Below are 24,188 nucleotides of genomic sequence, written 5' to 3'. Positions count from 1 at the left end.
ATGCAAAATTCGTGCCTCTGCTGTAGTTTTGGCCTTAAAACCCATCAATGCCTCCACAGGTGTTGTACCAATACCCTTATTAAAACTAGTGTTCATTGCACTCTGAACCTGTTTGACATAGTCATTCCATATATTCGACTCCATCCCAGCCACGGTCGTAGCCAACGACGCCACGATGGTTCGATTGTATCGTTCACACTGCCCATTAGCGCGTGGTGTGGCGACCGCATTCAACACATACCGAATCCCGTACGTCGTGCAAAATATTTTAAAAGTTCCCGCAGTGAACGCAGTTCCTCGATCACTGACGATACGAGAAGGAACTCCAAACAAATGAATTACATTCAATAAGATTTTTACCGCCCGTTTCACCTTAGTATCTCTCACGGGTTCAATAATCGTGAACTTCGTGAAAGCGTCCACAATAACAAGCAAGTATTTGTTTTTCCGTAAGCTAGTCTCGAAAGGTCCGACATGGTCGATATGTATAGTATGGAAAGGTACCGGAAGCTTCTCAATAGGGTGCAGTTTCCCTTGCTTCTTTCCTGACGTCCGCTTGTAGTACGTACAACTCAAACAAGCCCCTATATATTTTCTCACAAACGCAGCCATTCCTGCAAACCAATAATTTTCGCGAATACGCGGCAAAGTTTTCTCTAACTCTAAATGCCCGGCGTTGTCGTGACATAGACGACAAATTTGAAATCGCGTCGCTCGTGGTACTACCCATGCTATAGTATGCTTTTCCAACCGCCTATAAACTTTGCTATCTTTAAGAACGTAATCAGCAAAATATTGTTTAGTATTTGCGTTTCGTACGTTCTCTGTTAATATCTGCCATACGCGACTCAGTTGCTCATCCTGCAATTGCACAGCTAAAATCCAATCCGATTCCGTGATATCTACAGGATACATTTCCACCTCTTGTACAGGATTTCTACTGAGAGCATCAACATGCTACATCTTAGACCCCGCTTGATACACGATAGTGAAATTATAATCTTGCACCTCCAACCACCATCGTCCAATGCGTGGAATTAAATCCTTTTTTGGGAACGTGGTGCGAAGTGCATTACAGTCCGCAACAACCGTAAAGTTTAACCCGAGCAGGTACACGCGGAAATGACGAAGTGCAAAAACTACAGCCACTGTCTCTAGTTCGTAGGAGTGATATTTTCGTTGTTCAAAGGTCGTCTGTTTGCTATAATAAGCGACTACCTGCTGCTTTCCCTCCGTTGTAAATTGAAACAAAATGGCACCCAACCCCAATGAACTAGCGTCCGTATGTAGTTTTGTTCGAAGCGCGCTATCAAATATCGCAAGAATTGGTCGCGTAGTGAGGGCCTCTTTCACCCTTGCAACAGCAGTTGCTTGCGCGTTTCCCCATTGCCACACCGTACTTTTCTTCATAAAAATGGTTAGCGGCGTGACCATGATCGCGTAGCCATTTATAAATTTCCGGAAATAACCCGCCAATCCAAGGAATTGTCGAACCTCTCTTACTGAGGTAGGTCTTGGCATCGCTAACACAGCTTCTGTCTTCCTACGTCCCGGTTTGACACCTTCGGCGCTAATCTTCCGTCCAAGATAATCGATGGTCGTCATAAAAAATGAACACTTGCTCAAATTGAGCGTCAATTTGTGTTCCCGTAGTTTGTCCAAAACGAGTTGAAGTCACTGTAATCCCTCCGGAACGGTAGTTGACGGTATAATTATATCATCGATATATGGAAATGCTACTGTGTTCTTCAACGAACCCAAAACCGTGTTAAGGGGTCTCCCTAGTGTGACGCCTGGAAAATAGGGCTATATTTGGGAATGTTTTTGAAGGAAATGTACTTGATATTGCGGTTTCTAACTTTGGGGTATTTATTCAGTTACATTTTGACAACCTACTTGAATTTTTTGAAGCATTAATGATAATTATATTTTATGTTATAAGGGTTATAATGAAAAGCTCGCAAAAAACGCCTGCTGCTGGCGATCACGATTCCGGCTGCCATGGTTATCTGAAACAAAAAACACAGTTATTTTCTTAATCTATATGAATGTAGCTAGGACTTGAACTAGAATGAAAATAGAAAATCACCAAATAAAAAAATGGCGGCACTTTAAAGAAAAGTTTTCATTTCGCGGCAAAAAAGTGGTCAGTTTTTTGAGCTGCAAAATTCGAATTTTGCAAATATTGACTTCATTCTAGGTCAGATCCTAAGAGAACACGCACTCAATATATATGTTAAGTTTTAAGTCGTTTCGTTGAGTAGTTTTGGAGATATCGTGATCGCCGGGCCGAAAAATGTAGTTTCGAGTAAAACGCGTTTAAAGATTCAAGTACCATTTTTGAAATAATAAATCATACTTACGATTAGTCTCCGATGCCTGGCCCATAGAGTACACCTTCCTCTTCTTCATACAATTCTTGTAAAGCTGCATTTGCTTTCCTTCGAGCAGTTCGAGCTGCTTTTGATGCTTCCTGATGCCTTTTCTCTCCAAGGCAAACTCTGTTCACGTCTTGCGAATCGGCAAAACTTTTGGCTTCTGGGCCAATTGTTATTCCCATCGTATTTAATACTCTTAACAGTGACTGGTAGCCATCGTTAAATATGCAAGTTGCTAAATATGTTGCTACTTCAACTGTTTTTGGCCCAGAGTATATATGTTTTGGAGCGAAATGCCAAATTAACTGATTAAAACTTTCGTTATTGTTCTGTGTGTTTCCGCCTAGACATCGCTCTATCAATTCGTGTTGGGATAAACTGGTATAAATGGGCTTTATAACCTGCTGTACGAGTTCAGTAAGGGGTGGATCATGAGTGTAATTGTCGAGGGCGCCTTTTGCTTCAGCGCGGCGCCACGAACACCAGCTTTCGGCTCCGGTAGGGCAGTAATCATGTTCGGGGGCTGTATCAGTGGAGCACTTATGGTGATACGTTGCCCAAATCGCATTCTTCATTTCCTCCACTGAATCCGTGTGTCGTGTAATTGCTAACCCATAATATGCTGTTAAATCATTTATTTACTTATCCGTTAATTTTCCCGGACCTTTTCCCCCTATTCCTTTATGTTTCTTTTTTTCTGCTCTCAAACGAGAACCCATCCTTTTTTTAACGTGTAAAACACACTCTAACTTTTTCACCTGCACGTCATATGGATTCAAATCCACAATGCCTTTATACGTTTTACTGTCGCCATCGCCAATGTAGCGAGTATACATGGCGCCATATCGTTGCATCGATCTGGCGAACATTTCAGAAATACCATCTACCTCCATCTTCCCGGCAGATCCTTCATGGTTCACTGAACACTGGTTTTGGTGATTCCTTTTCCATTCATCGTATTCTTTCTCGTCGTCAATTTTCTTTTCCCACATTTCACACATCTTACAATATGAGCATTTTATAGCTACATCTATTGCTTTATTGGTATATTTCCCAATCAATGTTGCAACGCCGATTAGGGAAGAAAATCCTCTCTTCTTCCAAGTACCATCTCCAGAAACTGTTAAATTTATATTTGACTTCTCCTTCTCAAAGGTACTTCGCTTCTCCTCGTCCATCGCCAAGTTTGTACTGAATTCGAAAACAGCTTTTGAGGCAGTGTACAGATTTTCTAAACCGGCATAGTATGTATTACTATAGAATTCTTTTGCCAAGTCCATCAATCCGCAGAATAGGTTCAGGCCTTTATTTCCTATCCCCAATAAACGCATGACGCATACTATTCTGCGATTTATTTCGTATGCATTAGAAACAACGGACACGAATTGATGTAAGTGACGTTGCATTCGCACTGCACTCCAATCTTAAAACCTAAGCCACGCACACTCGTTTCAGTATATTTAATGTCTTTATGGCACACTTTGCATTCAATTAACTGACTAATTGCAGTAAATACCGAAAAAAAGTCCACAAAACGATAGCCGTGCGTTCGGGTCACTTCAATGTCTTCGTCGTTGCCTTCTACTAACTTCTTAGTCGAAGTGCTGGCAAAACTCACGTCTTGTTCAAAAGTGTAGCGGTTTCCTGTAAATCTTCTATTCTTGTTTCGGCTTAAATAGCCTTTCGAATGCTCCTTATCGCTCTTTCTGGACATTTTCTTTCACTTTGCTCACTTCTGTTTTGCTCAGGAGTCTACGATGCACTCGTCGTCACGAGTCTACGATGCACACTGAATCACACCCGCTATAACACTTGGAGGGGCCCCTTTAGCACAGAAGGGGACGGTACAGGTAGCCAGGTCATAGGAAACTCTGGAGGTAACGGTTTTTAAAGTCAAAAAGGTCGACCTTCGGTACAAGCGTGGAGGGCTCCGATTCATACCTGCGCGCCCGGTCACGCGCTACTGTTCATAGCTCACAGCGTTGCCAAAATTTCGAATTCAGCTATAATATTTTAGGAATATGTTCTTAAGATGTTGAACTTTCAGAAAAAAACAAAAACAAAAAATCGATTTTTTTGAACCGTCACACTAGGGAGACCCCTTAATCTATCGTTGAAAAACAGCAGGCGCATTAGCCAGTCCGAAAGGCATTCTTAAGAACTCATAATGCCCATCGGGCGTCACGAACGCTGTCTTTTCTATTGACGCGTCATCCATCGGCACTTGGTAATACCCCCAAGCCAAATCTAGAGCCGTAAAGTATTTATTGCCCCCCAATCGGTCAACCTGGTCTTCTATTAACGGTAAAGGATACCAATCCTTGATGGTCACCGCATTTAAACGCCGATAGTCCACGCATAACCGCTTACCCCCTGTTTTCTTACTCACCATAATGATCGAACTAGAGTGAGGCGGTACAGATTCCCAGACAATACCGTTATCAATTAATTCTGCAATTATCTTCCGCGCTACCTCACGCTCAACCTCAGCCATCCGATATGGATTGTAGCATACCGGCGTGTCCGTTGTACAGAAAATCTCCATCTTCACGGTTTCGGTCTTTCCGAGAGTCCGCATCGACATCGAAATACAATCTGAATAGGATTGAACCAGATCCTTGCATTCCTCTTTATCGCGATTTCCGACGTCCCCAAAAACAATTTGATCAATTTCTGACGCTCCGTCCATTGCATACACATACAGTACTTTCTTATGCATGACTTCCATCGTTGGCAATCCTCGAATTACAACGCTGTCCTCCCGCTTGATTAACATTACATGTGGTTGATCCAGAAAATCGCGTCCAACTATTGCTTCGTAATGCATCATATCCGGACCAACAATTGCCACGCGTACCTTCGCCGTATCCTCCATGACCGTTACCGTGACATTAGTAAATAAATTACACCGTGTTTCAGAACCCGCGAACCCTCGTAACTCTAAACCTGTGTCCTCAATCATTTGAAGTTTTAGCCGAACCGCTACTGGTTTTTGAATCAACGTTTTCGCGCATCCGGTGTCCACGAGACACGTCACTTTACGTTCATTGATCGTAGCCGGTAACAAATACATATTATTTTTGCATAGCCCTACCCTAGTCATGTTCACCCTTTTCACCCGAGAGCAGAATTTATCCAAGTGACCCTGTTTGTCACACGAACGGCATGTAACTCGGGTTTTTGGACACTTACTTGAAAAATGTCCTACTTCCCCGCAATTATAGCATGTTACAGCGGGCCTGTGAGGTGCTTCCTCCGTCGAAATCCCACCAGGTTTCGTCGCCGAAGTCGAGGCCGTTGCCTCTATTCGCCTCGGATGTAGCCCACGATGAAACGTTGCTGGTCGTGATACCACCACTTTGTTTGAAGTTGATGCTCGGAGCATCACTCCCATCTCGGTCATTGCCGCATACAATTCATCAACGTCCTCGTACCGATTCGAACGAATCGTTCGTTGTATGCTGTCGTCGCCAATACCCATGACGATAGCATCCTGCATCCAAGCTTCAAAGCTCGCAGCTTAGAAAGTTTTTCGAAACAATAATCTCCCAATTTTTGACCAGGAGTCGCTCAGTATTCTAATGCTTCATGCAACAACCGTCCAAACGGTACCGGTCGCTTAAATCGCCGAATAAGTATGGTTTTTAATGACCTCCACGTGTGGTCACGTTTCTGCTCCTCGTCAAAAATTCGCCGAGCATACCCTTTCAGATTACGAGAAATACTTAAAATAATGTTATCATCGCTCCACGCGTACCGACGCGCGAGTCGTGCGCGAGTCGTGCTTTACCCTTGGATCGGCCCATTGTTCGCTTTCACAGCCAAGCACAATCACAAAGATTTCACTTAAAATACACTCCGGCGCGCACGGTTAAGGATATCCCACTTCTGATATGTAAGAAAGTCCTAAAATTGGGGGTATTGACTCGCTTGCTAAATTATTCGTTATATATTTATATTTATTCCGATGTTAAAGATCAGTAGAGTCGAGAAGGTCTTTCTCGAGTCCCGGTTTGTAATCGACTGACTTTCCGTCCCGTGGAAAATCCCCTCTTGTCCTTTTGGGAAACTCCTAAGGACCCCGATGCCAATTTATGGTGTTTATGGTGTCGCACTGGTCGGGCCCATCGTCGCTGTACGCGTTACGCTGGCCGCATCTGCTTAAGCTCAAACCTTGCAGCCCCTTTTACAAGGTGGTGCTTCAATATTGCTAACATTCTGTATTACGACCTTTCCGGAATTTCCCAATGCCATGCCTGGAGTGTATGACACATGCACTTTAACAGTTGTATGTAATTAATACTGTTTTTAAACAGAACGGCGTGAAACACGTGCACTCTGAGAGAGGGATGGGGAGGGGGAGAGGGAGAGGAAGAGGGAGAGGGAGAGGGAGAGGGAGAGAGAGAGTTGGTAATAATATAATTGAAATGGTACAACATTGTATATGACACACAGGACCATATTTCTAATAAATTATAACCTGAAGGAATAAAAATATTTCCAAACAAACATTTTGTCCTTTTGCACATTCGGACAATACGACGCAGAAAGGATAGACAGGCGATCCAAATCATTATCATATTTTTAACGTTGTACCTCCTAAAATTCAACGAGGGGCTGCAGGGTGGTATTTCGTTTTATGGAACGTTGTAAAATAACAAAGAAAGGAAGGGTCCGAGAAACACGTGTCGTTTGCGTTTCGCGAAATAAACCCTACATGACCGCGCCGGTGTTGAGGATCCGTCTGGTTCTCGTCAACGAGCACGCTTTCCCGCGTATCACCCTGTCTTTTTAGATAGCTTTTCTAAAGTGTGGGACTGACCTCGACTTTCGTTACCCTCGCACAAGGCGGGTCGATGGGGTCGCGAAGCGTTGTTTTCGGTTTTTCGGCAAGGGCTACCTGCCTGTAGCCCAGATGGGCAAAATTTTTGCCAGTACGGCCGTTGGGGTCAGTTGAATTTTAGCTTGAGTCAATAAAAATGTAATTACTTTTCTTACGTCCGGATAGATGTTTGTGGTACTCAGGAATGCATGAAAAATTTCACGATTTATATTGCCAGAAAACGGGACCGAACGTTCTACGGGGCTGGAGACGTTATCATTCAATGTGATCAAGATCTCGGTTATGTTTGTTTATTTCAGATAAAGTCAACGCTACGCATGGGTGGGGACACCGATTACATATTACCCGGACGAAATCCCCAAATAGATACATAGCGAGAAATCGAAATACCATCCTGTGACACCTCGATAAAAGAATATACCGTTCTATTACAAAAACTAACTTGTCCTTGACATCGCTTCCAGTACCTCATTCATAAAAAAAAAAACGTTTGTACCATTATGTCCGATGGAACAGATACCAAACAGGAATATGTATATTAAACAATTTTCACTTATTGGAGTAGTTGGTAAGTAATAAAAGGCGTCCCTCGGTTCGAAATTGAATTTTACGATATACAGGGTGTCCCACTCAGGAATGGACAGCGCGATATCTCTTAAAGTATTGTCGATAAAAATATAAAAAAATAGGGAATTGCATGGTTCGAGGGGGCCCATTTATTAGCGTGAACGAATTTTGTTTTCGATTATTATTTTAAAAGATACGATGGTCAAGTTCGGTTTTTCAAATGCAACTATTTTTTTTGAAGACCTGAGTTGATAGTGCGTTCCAAGACAAATTCAATAAGCTTTAATGTATACACTTTATTTCCACTGGTTTTTAAGATATTGCGCTTGCAAATTTACTGATTTTCACTTGCAAGAAACCCTTCTGGAATGGCAAAAACCGGGGGCGGTCTTACTGGCGCCACGGGTGGCACTGCCTGTTGAAATGGATACTTACCTGCCAAAGGTCTACGCCAGAAATGGCAGGCCCAAAGGCTGGAAAATTCTTTTCCGTCAGAAATGCTACTTAGGTAGGTACATCTGCGGTATCCAGAAGCGCATCGTTACTTTTATTTCGCACTTGCTTCTACGCTCGGATAGCCGGTTCTTTTGGGAGGGATGCAAGTTGGATTGGTTAGGTTAGGAGGAGTGAAAGTTGCTAGACTAAATTTCAACCATAGGGAGCAGATTGTATCAGAACCAATCCAACTTGCATCCCTCCCAAAAGAACCGGCCATCCGAGCGTAGAAGCAAGTGCGAAATAAAAGTAACGATGCGCTTCTCGATACCGCAGATGTACCTACCTAAGTAGCATTTCTGACGGAAAAGAATTGTCCAGCCTTTGGGCCTGCCATTTCTGGCGTAGACCTTTGGCAGGTAAGTATCCATTTCAACAGGCAGTGCCACCCGTGGCGCCAGTAAGACCGCCCCCGGTTTTTGCCATTCCAGAAGGGTTTCTTGCAAGTGAAAATCAGTAAATTTGCAAGCGCAATATCTTAAAAACCAGTGGAAATAAAGTGTATACATTAAAGCTTATTGAATTTGTCTTGGAACGCACTATCAACTCAGGTCTTCAAAAAAAAAATAGTTCCATTTGAAAAACCGAACTTGACCATCGTATCTTTTAAAATAATAATCGAAAACAAAATTCGTTCACGCTAATAAATGGGCCCCCTTCGAACCATGCAATTCCCTATTTTTTTTATATTTTTATCAACAATACTTTAAGAGATATCGCGCTGTCCATTCCTTAGTGGGACACCCTGTATGTATAGTAGGGTGGAGTGAAAAAAACTTTTTTTCGATGATCAAATTCTAATAGTGCGGAAAAGTTGCCTACGTGGCCCAATAAAATGTTTAAAAACATTCAGCTCGATCGGATAATTTCTTTTGTGTGCACCAGAGGCCTTAACTTTCAAAATTTTAGTAAAAAACTTAAGAAAGTTCAACATTCTTCCGTTGGTGGTTTCTATCTTTTCTTTACCCAGGACTATATTTGTTGCATAAATAAAACAAAGAAACACCCGTGGTTCGTTTCGGAACCACAGAAATGGCCTATCGGCACTCTTCGTCCACTTTTCTAACGGAATAAGTGGCCCAAAACCCACCACGCGGAGGTAGCTGTACGTGGGGCTCCTTGTTTTTGTGTTGTTTTTTGTATTTTAATTTTTTTTTGTTTCTTTAAATAATTTTATTGTTTTTTTTTGTAATGTATTTTTATATTTCTATTTGCCAGAACGAGAAACTGCGCTTGTTATATCTGTTATTGATGTGTAAACTTTGCAGCGAGAACTGATTATTCGTTTCAAAATTTGGCATCGATTGACGGGACAACAATGTACACCGAATGAAACCATCCCTTGCATCGCTGCCGCACACTTGACAGGATGCTTCGGTCACGAGTTTCACCATGCGTTCGACTGCAAGGGTGTAGCAGGCATACTTAAGAAATTCCCAGTCTAGAAACAAGCTGTTACTCGACAATTTCTCTGATAGCTCCTGATTAGTTACTGCGTGAAGTTCGTCTAGATGCGTTACGCAAAATTTTGCAAGCCCGAGAATTAGATGAAAGTGGTGAACAAGTACTATCTCGTGCACTTCCAGAAATCAACTTCTCCGCAGACGACTATTATAAAATAATCGATTGGTCTTCTGTTCGAATCAAGTCACCTCCAATTCTCAACACAATAACTATTTAATCAGGAGCTATCACAGAAATTGTCAAGCAACAGCTTGTTTCTAGCCTGGAAATTTCTTAAGTATCCCTGCCACACTCTTGCAGTCAAACACATGGTGAAACTCGTGACTGAAGCATACTGTCAAGTGTGCGGCAGCGATGCAAGGGATGGTTTCATTCGGTGTACATTGTTGTACAGTCAATCGATGCCAAATTTTGAAACGAAGAATCAGTTCTCGCTGTAAAGTTTGCACACCAATAACAGGTATGACAAGCGCAGTTTCTCGTTCTGGCAAATAGAAATATGAAAATACATTACAAAAAAAAAAACAATAAAATTATTTGAAGAAAAAAAAAATTAAAATACAAAAACCACACAAAAACAAGGAGCCCGACGTACAGCTACCTCCGCGTGGTGGGTTTTGGGCCACTTATTCCGTTAGGAAAGTGGACGAGGAGTGCCGATAGGCCATTTCTGTGGTTCCGAAACGAACCACGGGTGTTTCTCTGCTTTATTTATGCAACAAATATAGTCCTGGGTAAAGAAAAAGATAGAAACCACCAACGGAAGAATGTTGAACTTTCTTAAGTTTTTTACTAAAATTTTGAAAGTTAAGGCCTCTGGTGCACACAAAAGAAATTATCCGATTGAGCTGAATGTTTTTAAACGTTTTATTGGGCCACGTAGGCAACTTTTCCGCACTATTAGAATTTGATCATCGAAAAAAAAATTTTTTCACTCCATCCTAGTGGGGACTGTCCTAGAATTTTTTTTCCAAACCAATATGCATCAGAAATTGTTTCGGACGATGCCGGGAAAGATCGGCGTTTTTCGACACCGCGTCTTCGAGGGAAAGAGACGGAGCATTACTTTAAAGTTAAAATTCTAGGAGGAAAAGAGACACCACTACATAGGGGATAGAATCGCATGCATTCTAAAGCTAACAGTATTTCAAAGCGTTTCGATTTAACGTCGCTGCGTATCGCGATATCTCGCGTAATTCGACTCCTCTGGAGCGGCCGTGCAGGGTGATGTCACTTGGCAGCGCGAAGAACGAAATAGAATTATGCAGCGTCAGCAAATCTTAAAGTTAGGTGACGAGGAGGATTATGGGTGAATGAAATGGAGAAATAATATACGTTTAAGATATATATTGTTACAAATATAAAAAAGAAAAGAATATAATATAATATAAAAAAGAAAAAAGAAAAATATAAAAACGGAATATAAATACAATTAAATAATAAATATAAATATAAAAATAGGATATAAAAAAATTATTGCGGCGGTGAGGGTGACGGCGGCATCGAGGACCGCGGCTGCGGCAGCGGTTGCTGTAACCGTCGCACGCCGATCCATGGTGGCGACGGTGGCGATGGGGACCGCGGCCGTCTTAGCCGCAGCGGCCCCACTGGCCGATACGGCAGCCAAGCCTGCCGCAGCCGAGCCGCCATCATGGGGCCGACCGCAATCTCCGCCGCAGAGGGTGGTACTACCTCCTCCTCCACCAGCCGCGCATTCATCATGAAATATATGTTCTAGAACACACAAAACGTCGATATAATATTGATACATTAAACATATTAAATATCAAACGCACAAAAACAATGCAAAGTATTACATACTTGCAGCGGCGGTGAAGGCGGCGTAGGCGGCGACGGCGATGGCTGCGGTGAGCCCCAATCTGGCGACCACACGCGCGGCGACGGGGGTGACGGTGGTGGCGAGTTCTGGAACATAGAAACACCGCGATATAATATTTACACAATCGTCTGATTTTAATCTCACACGATTTCAAAGGTTAAATGTAATAAATGTCAAAATATTGCGAAGTACATACCTCAGGATTCTCCCGGCTCTGCGCGGGATCGCATTCGGGGGCTATCCTCGTTATTCCCATTTTATTAGAAAAATTATTGCACAAAAAAAATCTTATTTCACGTCTTTCAACGTTTGATGGGTAACTGGTCTCGCTGCATCTCCTGGCTCTTGCATGTCACAACCCCCTCCAATGATGAAATCGAGAAATGCGTAGCTTTGCAAAGTAGGATGCCTTTGTTCTTCGCCATCTTCATCACAGGCCACCTGCATTTTCGCTGACCATCCTCCTCCATGTACTTATCTTCTTCTTCTTCTTCTTCACTGATCGTCCTCTCCTTATTCACACACATCTTCTTTCCCTTCTTTTTTGGACACATCATTCGACTAGACCATACCACTCTGATCGCGTATTGAACATGTATCGAACTCTGATCGCATATTGAACACCTATCATACCACTCTGAACGTGCATCGAACGTGTATTGAACATGTATCAAACGTGAGTCGCACCACTTTGATCGCATATCAACCGTGTATCGAACATGTATTGAACTACTTTGAACATGTATCGAACGTGAATCGAACGGGTACTGAACGGCTTTCAAAGTGTGCCGAACGGATATCAAACGAGTACTGAACGGGTATCGAACGGCTTTGATCGGATATCCAACGGGTATTGAACGGCTTTCAACGTGAATCGAACGGACGTCTATCATACATGTATGGTATCGCTTTGATCATGAATCGTACTACTTCTACATAATAATTACAACTATCGTCTTAATCTAGCGTACATGCAGAAGGTTGGAGGTTGAGGAGGGTGAAGAAAAACAGATATGCATTAAAAATTGATTATATTTTATTTATGTATTTCCCTCTGGCGTTTAGACCACCAGTTGAATATTTTAAATACATTTTGCATAGCACAGTGCTTTGTGTGTCTGCCACATCGCAGAGTATTAACTACGTTTAGCTTATTTATGGATTTGATATCCTCGTAGTCAATGTTCAGCGTCTCGATGATCACGTCCGCTCTCGTATTTTCATCGAGGAAATCTACGAGCCAATCGCGTTTCTGCAGCCCTTTAACGTATACGACATGGGATGTGTCATCTTCCTCGTCGATCGCATCCGCTACAGCTTTCATAATTAGCTGTTTAGCCATACTTTACGGAACGTCTCCATCTTCCCAACGTAGTCCATGATGTTTTGCCACCAACCACCGGATGCTCGATTTGTCGGATTTTGTAAGAAGATATTGCGGCATCGAACTCCCAAAAATATAGTGCGAGAAAATTGTTCCCTTTCGTAGGACAGCCACTTCCTTCGCGACAAATCTTCCATCGACGATGAACCCTTGCAGGTCAACGAATGTTGGTACGGCCATTATCGATACAATTTAGAGGTCCGTTCGCTTCCAAGACAGACTGGAGAATGCGGTCTTTCTCGTGAAGCATCTCGATTTTCACGATGAAATTTTGTATGAATTTGGTACAGGAGAGGGCGGGCAAGTAGCGCAATAATTTAATTGATTTTGCGCACCACATTTGTCAGCGGATTGTACTCAACCACCCGATCGTGCAGAATCAGACAGTAGGCCGTAGTATTTGCAGGTACGTTTTCTTTACAATCAAATTCTATACGCAAGTCCACGGTGCTATTCTTGATCGACTCATTTTGTCGCGAGTAATCAATCACCACAAGGGGGCCAAATTGCAAAAATTGGGCCACGGTGAATAATGCCTCGTTGCAACTATGTCCGTAATACGATTTACGAAAATGCGTATGCATGTTAAATACGATGGCGTGCCTATTCTTGTCAAAGTCCAAGTTCATGTCATCGTACGGGTAAAATTCCGAGTTGAGAAAAAGTTTTACATTGGTCAATTTGCAGTGGTCGAATCGAGTAACATCTTCAGTCATCACATTCTTTCGAGCAGTCTGTAGAGCAAAGATAATGTATCGCGGCTTCTCCAACTGTGCAGCTGCCTTCACGGCCCACGAATGCTCGGTCGTGCTCTGTAAGAGAGGATACTCGTACAGATCCCACGTACTGAAACAAAGTGGTGAGAAGTCAATCCTTAAATTTGCGGCCAATCGTTTGTAGAAAGCGTAGACATAGTTGACCACAATTGCTCTGATTGTACTCCTGATAAGGCGCGTGATCGTATTCGATTTTCACGACATCTTTATCCAGATATTGTACCAATTCCTTAGGCGGTCGAAGATTGCCAAAGCTGTCGAAGTATACAGCTCGACGCCCCCTCTTCGGATACGCCAACCAATGAGTCCCCGGTCCCTCAACATTGTCCAAATTCACGATACCGCTCTCGTTTCGACGTACTCCTCCAACAGGTAGTGCATTGCGCATAAAAACACCTCTAAAAAATGGAATACGCATACGTTTTGCCAACTCCTCCAATTGCGCATCTGTAGTTACGCCCTCGGACATTTTTATTGTCTTTTCGGCGTTTTTTTCTTCGTTTCGATATTCCCCTTGTATGGTGCGAGATAAATTCCGCGACCTTCCATGGTGCGATTATGAGCAGCATTTCCTGCAGCTGATGTTGCGCCGCCTTATTATCATTTACCACCATGGCGATCCCTGCTGCTCCACCGGCTAATGATCCGAGAACACCTAGCAGCGGGAGAAGTGGTAATATGCCACCTCGTTTTGCCACCGGAAGAATCCGCTTTTGCGATGCTCTCCTTACAGTCCTTTTGCGGGTTTTTATTTTCATCCCCATTCCGATTTTCGTCTTAGCTTTCATAGCTACCCAAACAGCTGTAGCAGCACCTCTTTCACCCAGAGTCGAGTCTCGCGCAACGATGCGTTTTCGCACATTGTCAGTGAGAACCTTATCTACCGCATGCCTTTCACCGAAGTCGTTGCTACGCGAATATGCAATATCGTGTTCGCGACACGCTGCGTCCAACGGATTGATGCCTCGATCGCCTCTAGCCAATCGTTTTGCCAGATGAGTTCCTGGACCACAAAACTTATATCCCGGAATATGTAATTCAATAGGTAACGCGTTTATCGCCGGATTTAACAGACCACAACCTTTCTTTACTCTCTTCGGCGACATTCGCTGCAGTTTTTAATCATTGGCGCTGGACCGTCGATATGCGTTCGCTGCCAAGGGCGATTATAATGTTCCAATCACCGACGATACTGCTGAACCTCAGAATCGGCTTTTATATGCTCGGGGAGTCTGTCCCACAACTGATCGATGTGTCTGGCAAACTTGCGCACTAGAATAATCTTTGGTATATATTTCAGCTGCTCAGAGGTTAAGTTTCGAATATCGCAATTATCTGACAGAACGAGAAGCATTTCGAATACTGAGCTGTTTTGCTCCGGCGCGAGCCTATGAATAGAGCGCACCGCAGCTTCGATGTATCAAAATCAATTTCGCGGTTCGCGGAGAGAGGGAGCATGCGATTCGTGCGACAACCTGTGAAGATACGCGTGACAAATTTTGATGATAAATCGCAAATTATGTCCTCGAAATCAAGACGCAAACATGGCAGCATGCTACCAAACACTATACGTTGCGTCATTTGCGGTCCATCAAACTGTGGAAAAACCAACGTGCTGGTCAGCTTGTTGGAAAGTCCTCACGGCGTGTGCTTCGAGAACATGTACGTGTATTCCAAGTCGTTGCAACAGCCAAAATATAAGTATTTGGAGAATTTATTGACTTCGATAGATGTAATTGGCTACTTTATGTTTTCGAATAACAGTGACGTCATCCCACCGAGCGAATCGCTTCCGAATTCCATTTTTATCTTTGATGACGTGGCATGCGACAGCAAGATACGATAAGGGAATACTTTGCAATAGGGCGCCACTCGAACGTTGACTGCTTCTATCTCTGTCAGACGTATGCAAAGATTCCCAAACATCTTATACGCGACAATGCGAATCTGTTGATACTGTTTAAGCAGGATGGTACCAACTTGAAACATGTGTACAACGATCACGTAAACACTGACATGTCTTACGAGGATTTCTGCGCTTTGTGTCGTAATTGTTGGCAGCGGGAGTATGGTTTCATGGTGATAGATAAAGATAGCGCGATGTCCAATGGACGTTATAGAAAGGGATTTAACGAGTTTGCGGTACCGTGAGATGCTCAATCGTCGTCAACACGTCGGTCGGAAAGCAACGTCTGCGATACAATGATGATTAGTTATCAGGAGATTAAGGATCGCGAGAGAATAGCGATGGAAATTGCAAAAACCAGCGAATCCATTCGCAGGAAACATCAGTCTTTGAAGACTGACAAGATGGATGAAGATATCGGGCTGGAACGATACTTTAAACCTATTACCGAGCCCTTAAAACATATTGTGGAAAATACTGTTGAGACAGAAGCTGACATATCACCTGCGACGAGTATGAGCATTGAAACATTAACGCCTAAAACAACAATCCGGCCGAAATGGAACGCATCGCGTAAAAGAAATAGTAAACAGTCATACATGTCATTGGAAAATTCGCTCGTAACCTCCACACCAGTTCAATCGAAGCGGAAACGGTTGAATGTCACATCAAACGATTCCACAGTTCCTCCTACGTCTATAAATACATTTCCCGATGTAGAGTCGCTCACAACCAATGATGACGAAGACGTGTATGAAACTTCTGCCGATGCGTCGCTTGCAGCATCTATTAGAGAGCAACTCCAAACATCCGAGGGGCAAGAAACGTTTCGCAACCATTTCCGTCCGCAGGGACAAAAATACATGAGCGCAATCCTAAGTGGTGATTGGGATACGACCATAGATTATGTGTACGGTGTACACTTTAGTGGTAGTGGAATGATGCTTGGGAATAAGGCTTTTGATATGAACAAGGATGATAATATAATCATAGACGGTGTAAGATATGGAGGAACGCCCGGTCTGTACGAACTGATTTTCAAGAGAATTCCCGATGATGCTATATACACAGATGGTGATAAACAAAAATACAAAAGTATACTGCTGATGACGAATGCTCACAGACGAAATTATATGCGTGATAACGCTCTTTGCGTGACCGGAGCCATTTTGATGCAAAATCGAGCAAGATACGACGCGTGCTCAGCGGGCGGTTGACACAGATGCCGTTAATAAACTATATGTGGAAAAGAGCATTAAACTTTTGAGAGAGCAGCAGGAAGAATTAGAGATGAAGCTGGTCGCGTTTCAGAGAGATATGCTGACGTTGCAAAACAACGTTCAAAAGATATCGCAAGCATTGAATCCTATCCCGCACCAACAATGCGAAGGAGAATCATGCGAGACGGTTGAACTTGTCCAGAATTTCCTTGGGGCGGTGGAGAGCACATAATGCACGTACACGATAATTATCGCATCATTCGTGGCAAAGATACATCTGCGATCAAACATGCAGCTATTATCGAAATCCATGAGTGAAGAAAACCATGGCCACAAGAAGCTACAACTTGTGGAGGAATTGCACGCTCCAGCTCGAAGACATTTTCCTCGGAAGCGCGTCATAGTACGTGGATACGACGATATGTGGCAAGCTGACATTGTAGAAATGCGTCCATACTCGCGATTCAACCAGGGTCACCACTACATACTCATCGTCATCGATGTGTTGAGCAAGTATGCATGGGCGTTGCCGCTCAAGACTAAAAGTGGCGCTAAGGTGACCAAAGTGTTTGCAAAGATATTTAGAGATCGATATCCAAAAAATTTGCAAACCGATCAAGGAAAAGAATTTTACAACACCGATGTGCAGAAACTCTTGAAAAAGCACGACATTAATCATTATTCGACGTATTCGGTGATGAAGGCCACCGTCGTAGAACGTTTCAATCGAACTTTGAAGAACAATATGTGGAAACTGTTTACGCTCAATGGAACCTATAGATGGACCGATTCGCTACCGCGTCTACTTGCAGAGTATAACGCGCGAAAACATAGAACCATCAGAATGCGTCCTTGCGATGTTACCCCTGCGATCGCCGACAAGCTGCTAGCCATCGTGTACAGCGACCTGAAGATCGCTGCTCCAGCGAGATTCGAGTTGGGCGAGTTTGTGCGCGTGAGCAAATTTAAAACCATCTTCGGCAAAGGCTATACACCGAATTGGACAACGCAGGTGTTCGAGATAGCCAAAGTACAGACAACTAATCCCGCGACGTATCTGCTCGTCGATTCCTGTGGAAAACCCGTTGCCGGAGGATTCTATGAACACGAGCTGCAACGCGTCACCGATCCTGATGTGTATCTAGTGGAAAAAGTGCTGCGTAGAAAGGGGGATAAGGTATACGTCAAGCGGTTGGGGTTTGATAAATCACACAATTCTTGGATAAATAAAAATAATGTATTGTAGAATAATAATAATAATACATGGTTCAATAAATACAATGTTATACATATGTGAACAATTCATTTAACATTTTGGTGCAAGCGCCGTCGATAATATCATTCAAAGGCACATGCCAGCAGCTCGCAATCAACAAGAGATTTATCATCGAAATATTCACTATCCAGTATAGCTTTAACAGCGCAGCACGAGTCTAAAGTTTCATCGATGACATCGCACCGCTATAACACGCTCGCAAATTTGGGAACTTCGTATCAACATGATGTGTAGTTTCATAAAGTTCAAATTTCTTTTTTTATAATGATATTTTTATAATGGAATTTTAAAACAGAATTTTATAATGTCCCCAGGGCAGAGTGTGGGTCGATTCGGGTATAATATACCGACTGTCGTCGTATGAGCTTAAAGCGATTTTGGATTCTGAAATGGTGTACACTTTATGCAATTTAGACCGTATGCATTTTCTGCGATTTTATGCGATTGTCTGCGAACCACTTCGATCTCCTTTTGCAAACACTGCGCGTAGTCGTCGAAAGTTATCGTCCTGGCTATGGCGTTGGTCTTGACGCCTTTCGCCTTTTTCGTATCTTTTTTGTCGTCTACGCGTCGGGCAGATGTTGCGAATATTCCAGATCTATCTCGAGAATGTATCCCGTGGGCGAATCGGCAGCGATCGAAGACACGTCAAAATTTGCGACATCTTCGACCCATTGAAATTTGGCGTATGGTAGGGGCTGGCACATTGCCCATCCGTACAAATTGTTCACGTAAATGTACATCAAGTACGATGACTGTTCCGATGGGTCGTAAGATGACATGTACTTGTTATTGGCGTGTGCGTATCTTCCGGAACATTGGCTTAAACCCCCACGTGGGCGTGATCATCGAGACACTGGACATTGACTACGAGGGTATGAAATCCCTAAATAAGCTAAATGTAGTTAATACTCTGCGATGTGGCAGACACGCAAAGCACTGTGCCATGCAAAATGTATTTAAAATATTCAGCTGGTGCTCTAAACGCCAGAGGGAAATACACAAATAACATATAATCAATTTTTAATGCATAACTGTTTTTCTTCACCCTCCTCAACCACCAACCTCCTGCATGTACGCTAGATTAAGACGATAGTTGTAATTATTATGTAGAAGTAGTACGATTCATGAACAAAGCGGTACCATACACGTATGATAGACGTTTGATAGACGTTCAGAGTGGTACGTTAGGCGTTGAAAGTGGTACGTTATGTGTTGAAAGTGGTTCAATAGACGTCCAATACACGTTCGATACGCGATCAAAAGTGGTGTGACCTAGTCGAAAGATGTGTCCAAAGAAGAAGGGAGAAGAATTCGAAGAACATGATAAGTGTACTCTGAGGATGGTTAGTGAATAATTTGAATATGTATAGAAGGTGAGAATGGTCAGCGAAAATGAAGGTGGCCTGTGATGAAGATGGCGAAGAACAAAGACATCCTACTTTGCAAAGCTATGCAACTTTAGGCATGGGCCCACATGTGGGAGCTTGGAGATGCAGCGAGACCAGTTGTCTTCAAATCGTGGTCAACGTGCGGTCACTTTGACAGTTCTTTGAAACACTTTTTGCATTTTTTGTGTTACGTGAAATTGCTTTGAAGAAGATTGCTTTTCAAGGATATTATCAATCGTTCAACGCATGGAAATACAATCGATTAATACCGTTAGTTTCCATTATCATATTTTAGTGAATCGTTGAGTTAGTAACTTTGAGAATTATAAGAAAAATCGGTTTCAGATTATGTCATTGCCCATGAATTTGAAATGTCCGGCTACCGCTACGATTACCGCTGCTGCGACAGTTATCCATTCATCCAGCCCGAAAATGTATGTGGCCTGTCGAAATGTTGCGGTTCAAACCGAAGAAACTCGATGTGCAGAACTTTATGAGGCGGAAGCTAATCAGGATGGTGACATTTTTTTAAAGTTATTAAAAAATGCGGTAATCCAGTACACGACTACTTCGAGGATGATGAGGAATATTGGATGCATCGATATGAACAACCAACGTTTTTAGGCGATTTCGATGATGATGATAATGTACAAATAACTATAACTCGGAATAATCATGCGTATCATCCAAAGAGTGTGGCTTGGCGAAACGTCAAAGCGGAAAATATTGATTTTGATACCTATAGGAATGAAGTATCGGAGCTTTGGGCTAGTGTTATTGCAGTTCAAACTGACCCTGTGCAAGTTCGTATGGATTTACCATTAACTAATCTACTTGCTGATGATGTGATCGAGTGGGATAATTAAGCCAAATAAATTTGAATTATGTTTTTTTATATTCTATATTATTCCTTCATATTATTATTTGTAACAATATATATTTCTTAAACATATATTATTTCTCAATTTTATTTACCCGTGTTCCTCCTCTCACCGCCTAATTTTTAAGATTCGCCGTTTCAATAATTATTATTTCTCTGCGTTGGGAAAAAAGATTTCTGCTAACGCTGCATAATTCTATTTCGTTCTTTGCGCTGCCAAGTGACATCACCCTGCACGACTGCTCCAGAGGAGTCGAATTATGCGAGATCGCGCGATACGCAGCGACGTTAAATCGGAACGCTTTGAAATACTGTTAGCTTTAGAATGCATGGGATTCTATCCCCTATGTAGTGGTGTCTCTTTCCCTCCTAGAATTTTAACTTTAAAGTAATTCTCCGTCTCTTTCCCTCGAAGACGTGGTGTCGAAAAACGCCGATCTTTCCCGACATCGTCCGAAACAATTACTGATGCATATTGGTTTGGAAAAAAATTTCTAGGACCGTCCCCACCCTGGGTTAGGTCTGAAAAAATTTTCGGGTGGGCCAAGTTCTGAAAGAGATTTTTTTCGGGGGGTCATTGCCTCCCTCTGAAAAATTTCCGACGGTGGGCCAGGTCTGGAGAGGCCTCCGCGGCGGCTCGACCCAGACTCATCCCCTCCACGATTACGGCTTCCCCCACTCCGCGGCTCGTGCGCGCGCGCAACCGGTCTTCCTCTCCCCGCAGACCCCGCGCCCTTGTTTCTCTCCACCGCGCTCCCCCGCGCTCCCCTCGGAGGACCTGGTCTAGAATCCCCATAGTCTTACTACTGATAGCTGGCTAATTTTGCAAGAGGACTTGAATTAGCGTTTGAACTGCAGTTACAGGATTTGTAGCTTAACACTTCCGGACACTTGGGTCACATTTTCGTCAGTCACGTTTGTACCTTTTCTTATGGACTTTGAGGAGTGGTTTCACTCCCTAAATATGCAAACGGACCAAAATAAAAAGCATGTTTGTTATTTTTCAGTCCTCTAAAAGATATCCAAAAACCAAAGTAATCGGTGGCGGACACCTAAAAACCTTTCCTTGTCAGTATCTTTCGTGTTCCACAGTATTGAACCCTCTTCGTAACATTTAATTAAGGTGAAGGTATCGTCCTTCGACCATCCCTTTCGGTCTGTCTCGCGATAGCACTTTCCGAATACGAAGCTGGTTTGTATTCGGAAGCAACTGTCGGATAGTAATATTACTATGTATCCACTCGAGAGCAAGTCACAACGCGTCCGTTGTCTGAGAGTTAAAGGCTCCCCCAAAACCAACGCGATTTATCCGCAAGCGGAGCGGCAACGGAATTTCCGCAGCGGTAGCGGTAGCGGAATTCGCGTGTATGCTAACACCGGAGCGGATATTTCGCTGCCGCTGTGAATATTTGACGTTGATCTGGAGGTTCTCTATTGTGGTGTTTGCCTATTTTCGTGAAAATGGGTTGTACTTATCAACGTTTACCGCGGAAACTATTTGTCGGATTTAGTTGATTCCTTTTTTATTTTAATCTAGAAGGATCCGCGTTCCTGAATAATTTTTTTCCGGATCAAAAATCATTTTTATAGCAGTGAAAATTATAAACAAAAGTCTTCTTTTGCAAATTTTGACTCGTGGTCCCGATTTTAAAATTAAGAAACTACCATATTCCCTGAAGTGTTTTCTATAAAGTAAGCCTATGTATTGGTGATAATTTGCATATTCAATGTCGCAGTAAGCTGTTAAAAACAGCGATGATCCCCGTTTCAGGTAAGCGAGCCGCGCGCTTCGCTATTACGGTCGGCTGATCGTACCACTCGCAGCGTATATTACTTCACTGAGGTTTAAAAACTCTAAAACAGAGCGAGCTTCTAACATTGGGGTAACTAGTTAGGGGGGGGGGGTCGGGTGGGCCTGGCCCCCCAAAACACGGAATGGTCCCTTCCTAAAAACTATCGAAATAAGTAAAAAACATTCGTCCGTTAAAAAATCAATAATTTTTTATTCTGTTTTCTCTTTGTTTTAGTGTAAAAAAAAAATGTAGGTAAATGATTGTTATTAAATGTGTATGTATATACAGGGCTGGACTTCCGAATGACCCCAGTGGCCGATCATCACGAGGTTTGAAGGGAAAGGAGGAGAGGGTGCGTGGACCCTAAATCTAAAATTGTTGCTTCGGGAAATTATTAGTTTCCGAGATATTAATAAAAAACTTTTAGTATTTCTGCTGACATATTCCGACACAACGCATTCCACTTTTCAACTTGTTCCAGGTATTAGTATTCATTACGGCTAGATTAGTGCGGGGGCGCGTAAAGCATGGTAGCGAACCGATGTGAGTTTGGAAATTTGAACTAGAAACTTGCGGCTGCGAGCCATCCTACTATACAGGGTGGATACATACTGCTCTATTGATAATCACAACTTAGGGGGTGATTCTACTGGCCAAAATAAGACGAAAATGTACAATACAATTTTTTAATATCGCGCTTCGTTTTCAACAAAATTGGCTTTGAATTTCAGCAAAATGCAACTGCCTGTTAAGCGCCTGTAGGGCACGTAGAGGGAAGAAGAACGCGTCCAACTTTCCGAAGAACAAATGGGGGTGGAGGCAGGATGGATCCCCGTTAAGGCTACCGATATGTAGTTCAAAAAAATAATTTGTAAAAAAATTTTAATAATAATATTTTATTAACATTTCGGTAACTAATAAATATCCGAAGCTACAACTTTAGATTTAAGGTCTACACTCCCTCGCTACCCCTCTCCTAAAACCTCGCGTCGATCGGCCACTGGGGCCATTCGGAAGTATATCCATATAAAGATTTCCTCTACCTACAAAAAAGAGTGAGTGAGAGAGAGAGGACACGATGGAGAGAAGATGGGGCCTGCCCCCCCCCCCCCCCCCCCCGACAAAAATCCTAGTTACGCTAATGGCTTTTAAGCTAGCAGCATGTATTAGCTGTCTGTTCATTCTGATTTACGTAATCGAAAGTAGTACAGGGCGATTCTCCCGCTAGAGTCCTGAAAGACAATGCCGCCGACAAGATCGCGCCTCCCTGAGTTTCGGAGCCTTCTACGCTCGAGACTGTGGTGGAGACCACACAATGTTGCACACTAAGCAAGTGACGAATGTCAGGTTCTACATTTTTCATCAGATTTTTGCGAAAGTGACGTCAATCGATTCCTTATGTTTTCCCGATAATCTCAAAAATAACATAATTCGGGCCATAATTAGAGGAATTATATTCATAAACTATTGATTTGCATAACATAAAGTTAACTTATTTGTCCTGTTTAGTCACTGAGCAGTGAGCAGTTGCCACATCGATAGACGAGATACGGCAATCAAGACAAGATTACAATTACATTGTAATTGTAATTACATTGTAATTTCGTTTTTCATTGCCTCTACAGAATCTGTCTTTGTATAGCCAAATTGTAGTATGTGGCCATTTCTCGCATTAATTTTTCAGTTAAATTTTGCGTTTTTTCAGCCGGTGCAGTTTTTCTCTTCTTCGGAGCAACTTTTGTTTTTGATTCTTTTTCTTTCATCTCCTCAAGCTGCGATTTTGCTTTTTTTATTTGAGTTAAATTTCTTTTGGTTTCCTTCAATCTTTTGTACATGCGTTTTCCAACATGTAACACGCATTTTAACTTACTTATTGTCACGTCCCGGGTGGCGGTGTTTGGTACAATCATGGGGTTGTCCGGGAATGTTAGGCACAAAAGCGCGTTTCGTAGCACTAGGTGAGTGGGAAGTTAGG

The 24,188-nt window shown here is 42.8% G+C and overlaps 2 protein-coding genes across 3 annotated transcripts in view; one reads left to right on the top strand and one right to left on the bottom strand.

Moving 5' to 3' along the window:
• Window positions 1-24,188, top strand: part of LOC143367054 (dnaJ homolog subfamily C member 5) — a 357,446-nt gene that overhangs the window by 235,311 nt on the left and 97,947 nt on the right. The window lies entirely within an intron of this gene.
• On the bottom strand, window positions 1,854-3,709 carry LOC143367149 (uncharacterized). The gene is given in 1 exon segment (XM_076808734.1): window positions 1,854-3,709. A coding segment is annotated over 1 exon segment (1,344 nt). The 3' UTR covers window positions 1,854-2,365.

Source organism: Andrena cerasifolii, chromosome 3 (genome assembly GCF_050908995.1).
Source record: "Andrena cerasifolii isolate SP2316 chromosome 3, iyAndCera1_principal, whole genome shotgun sequence".
NCBI classification, from domain to species: Eukaryota; Metazoa; Arthropoda; class Insecta; order Hymenoptera; family Andrenidae; genus Andrena; species Andrena cerasifolii.
Note: the sequence above shows the minus strand (reverse complement) of the source record. Positions and strands in the feature narration are given on the sequence as shown.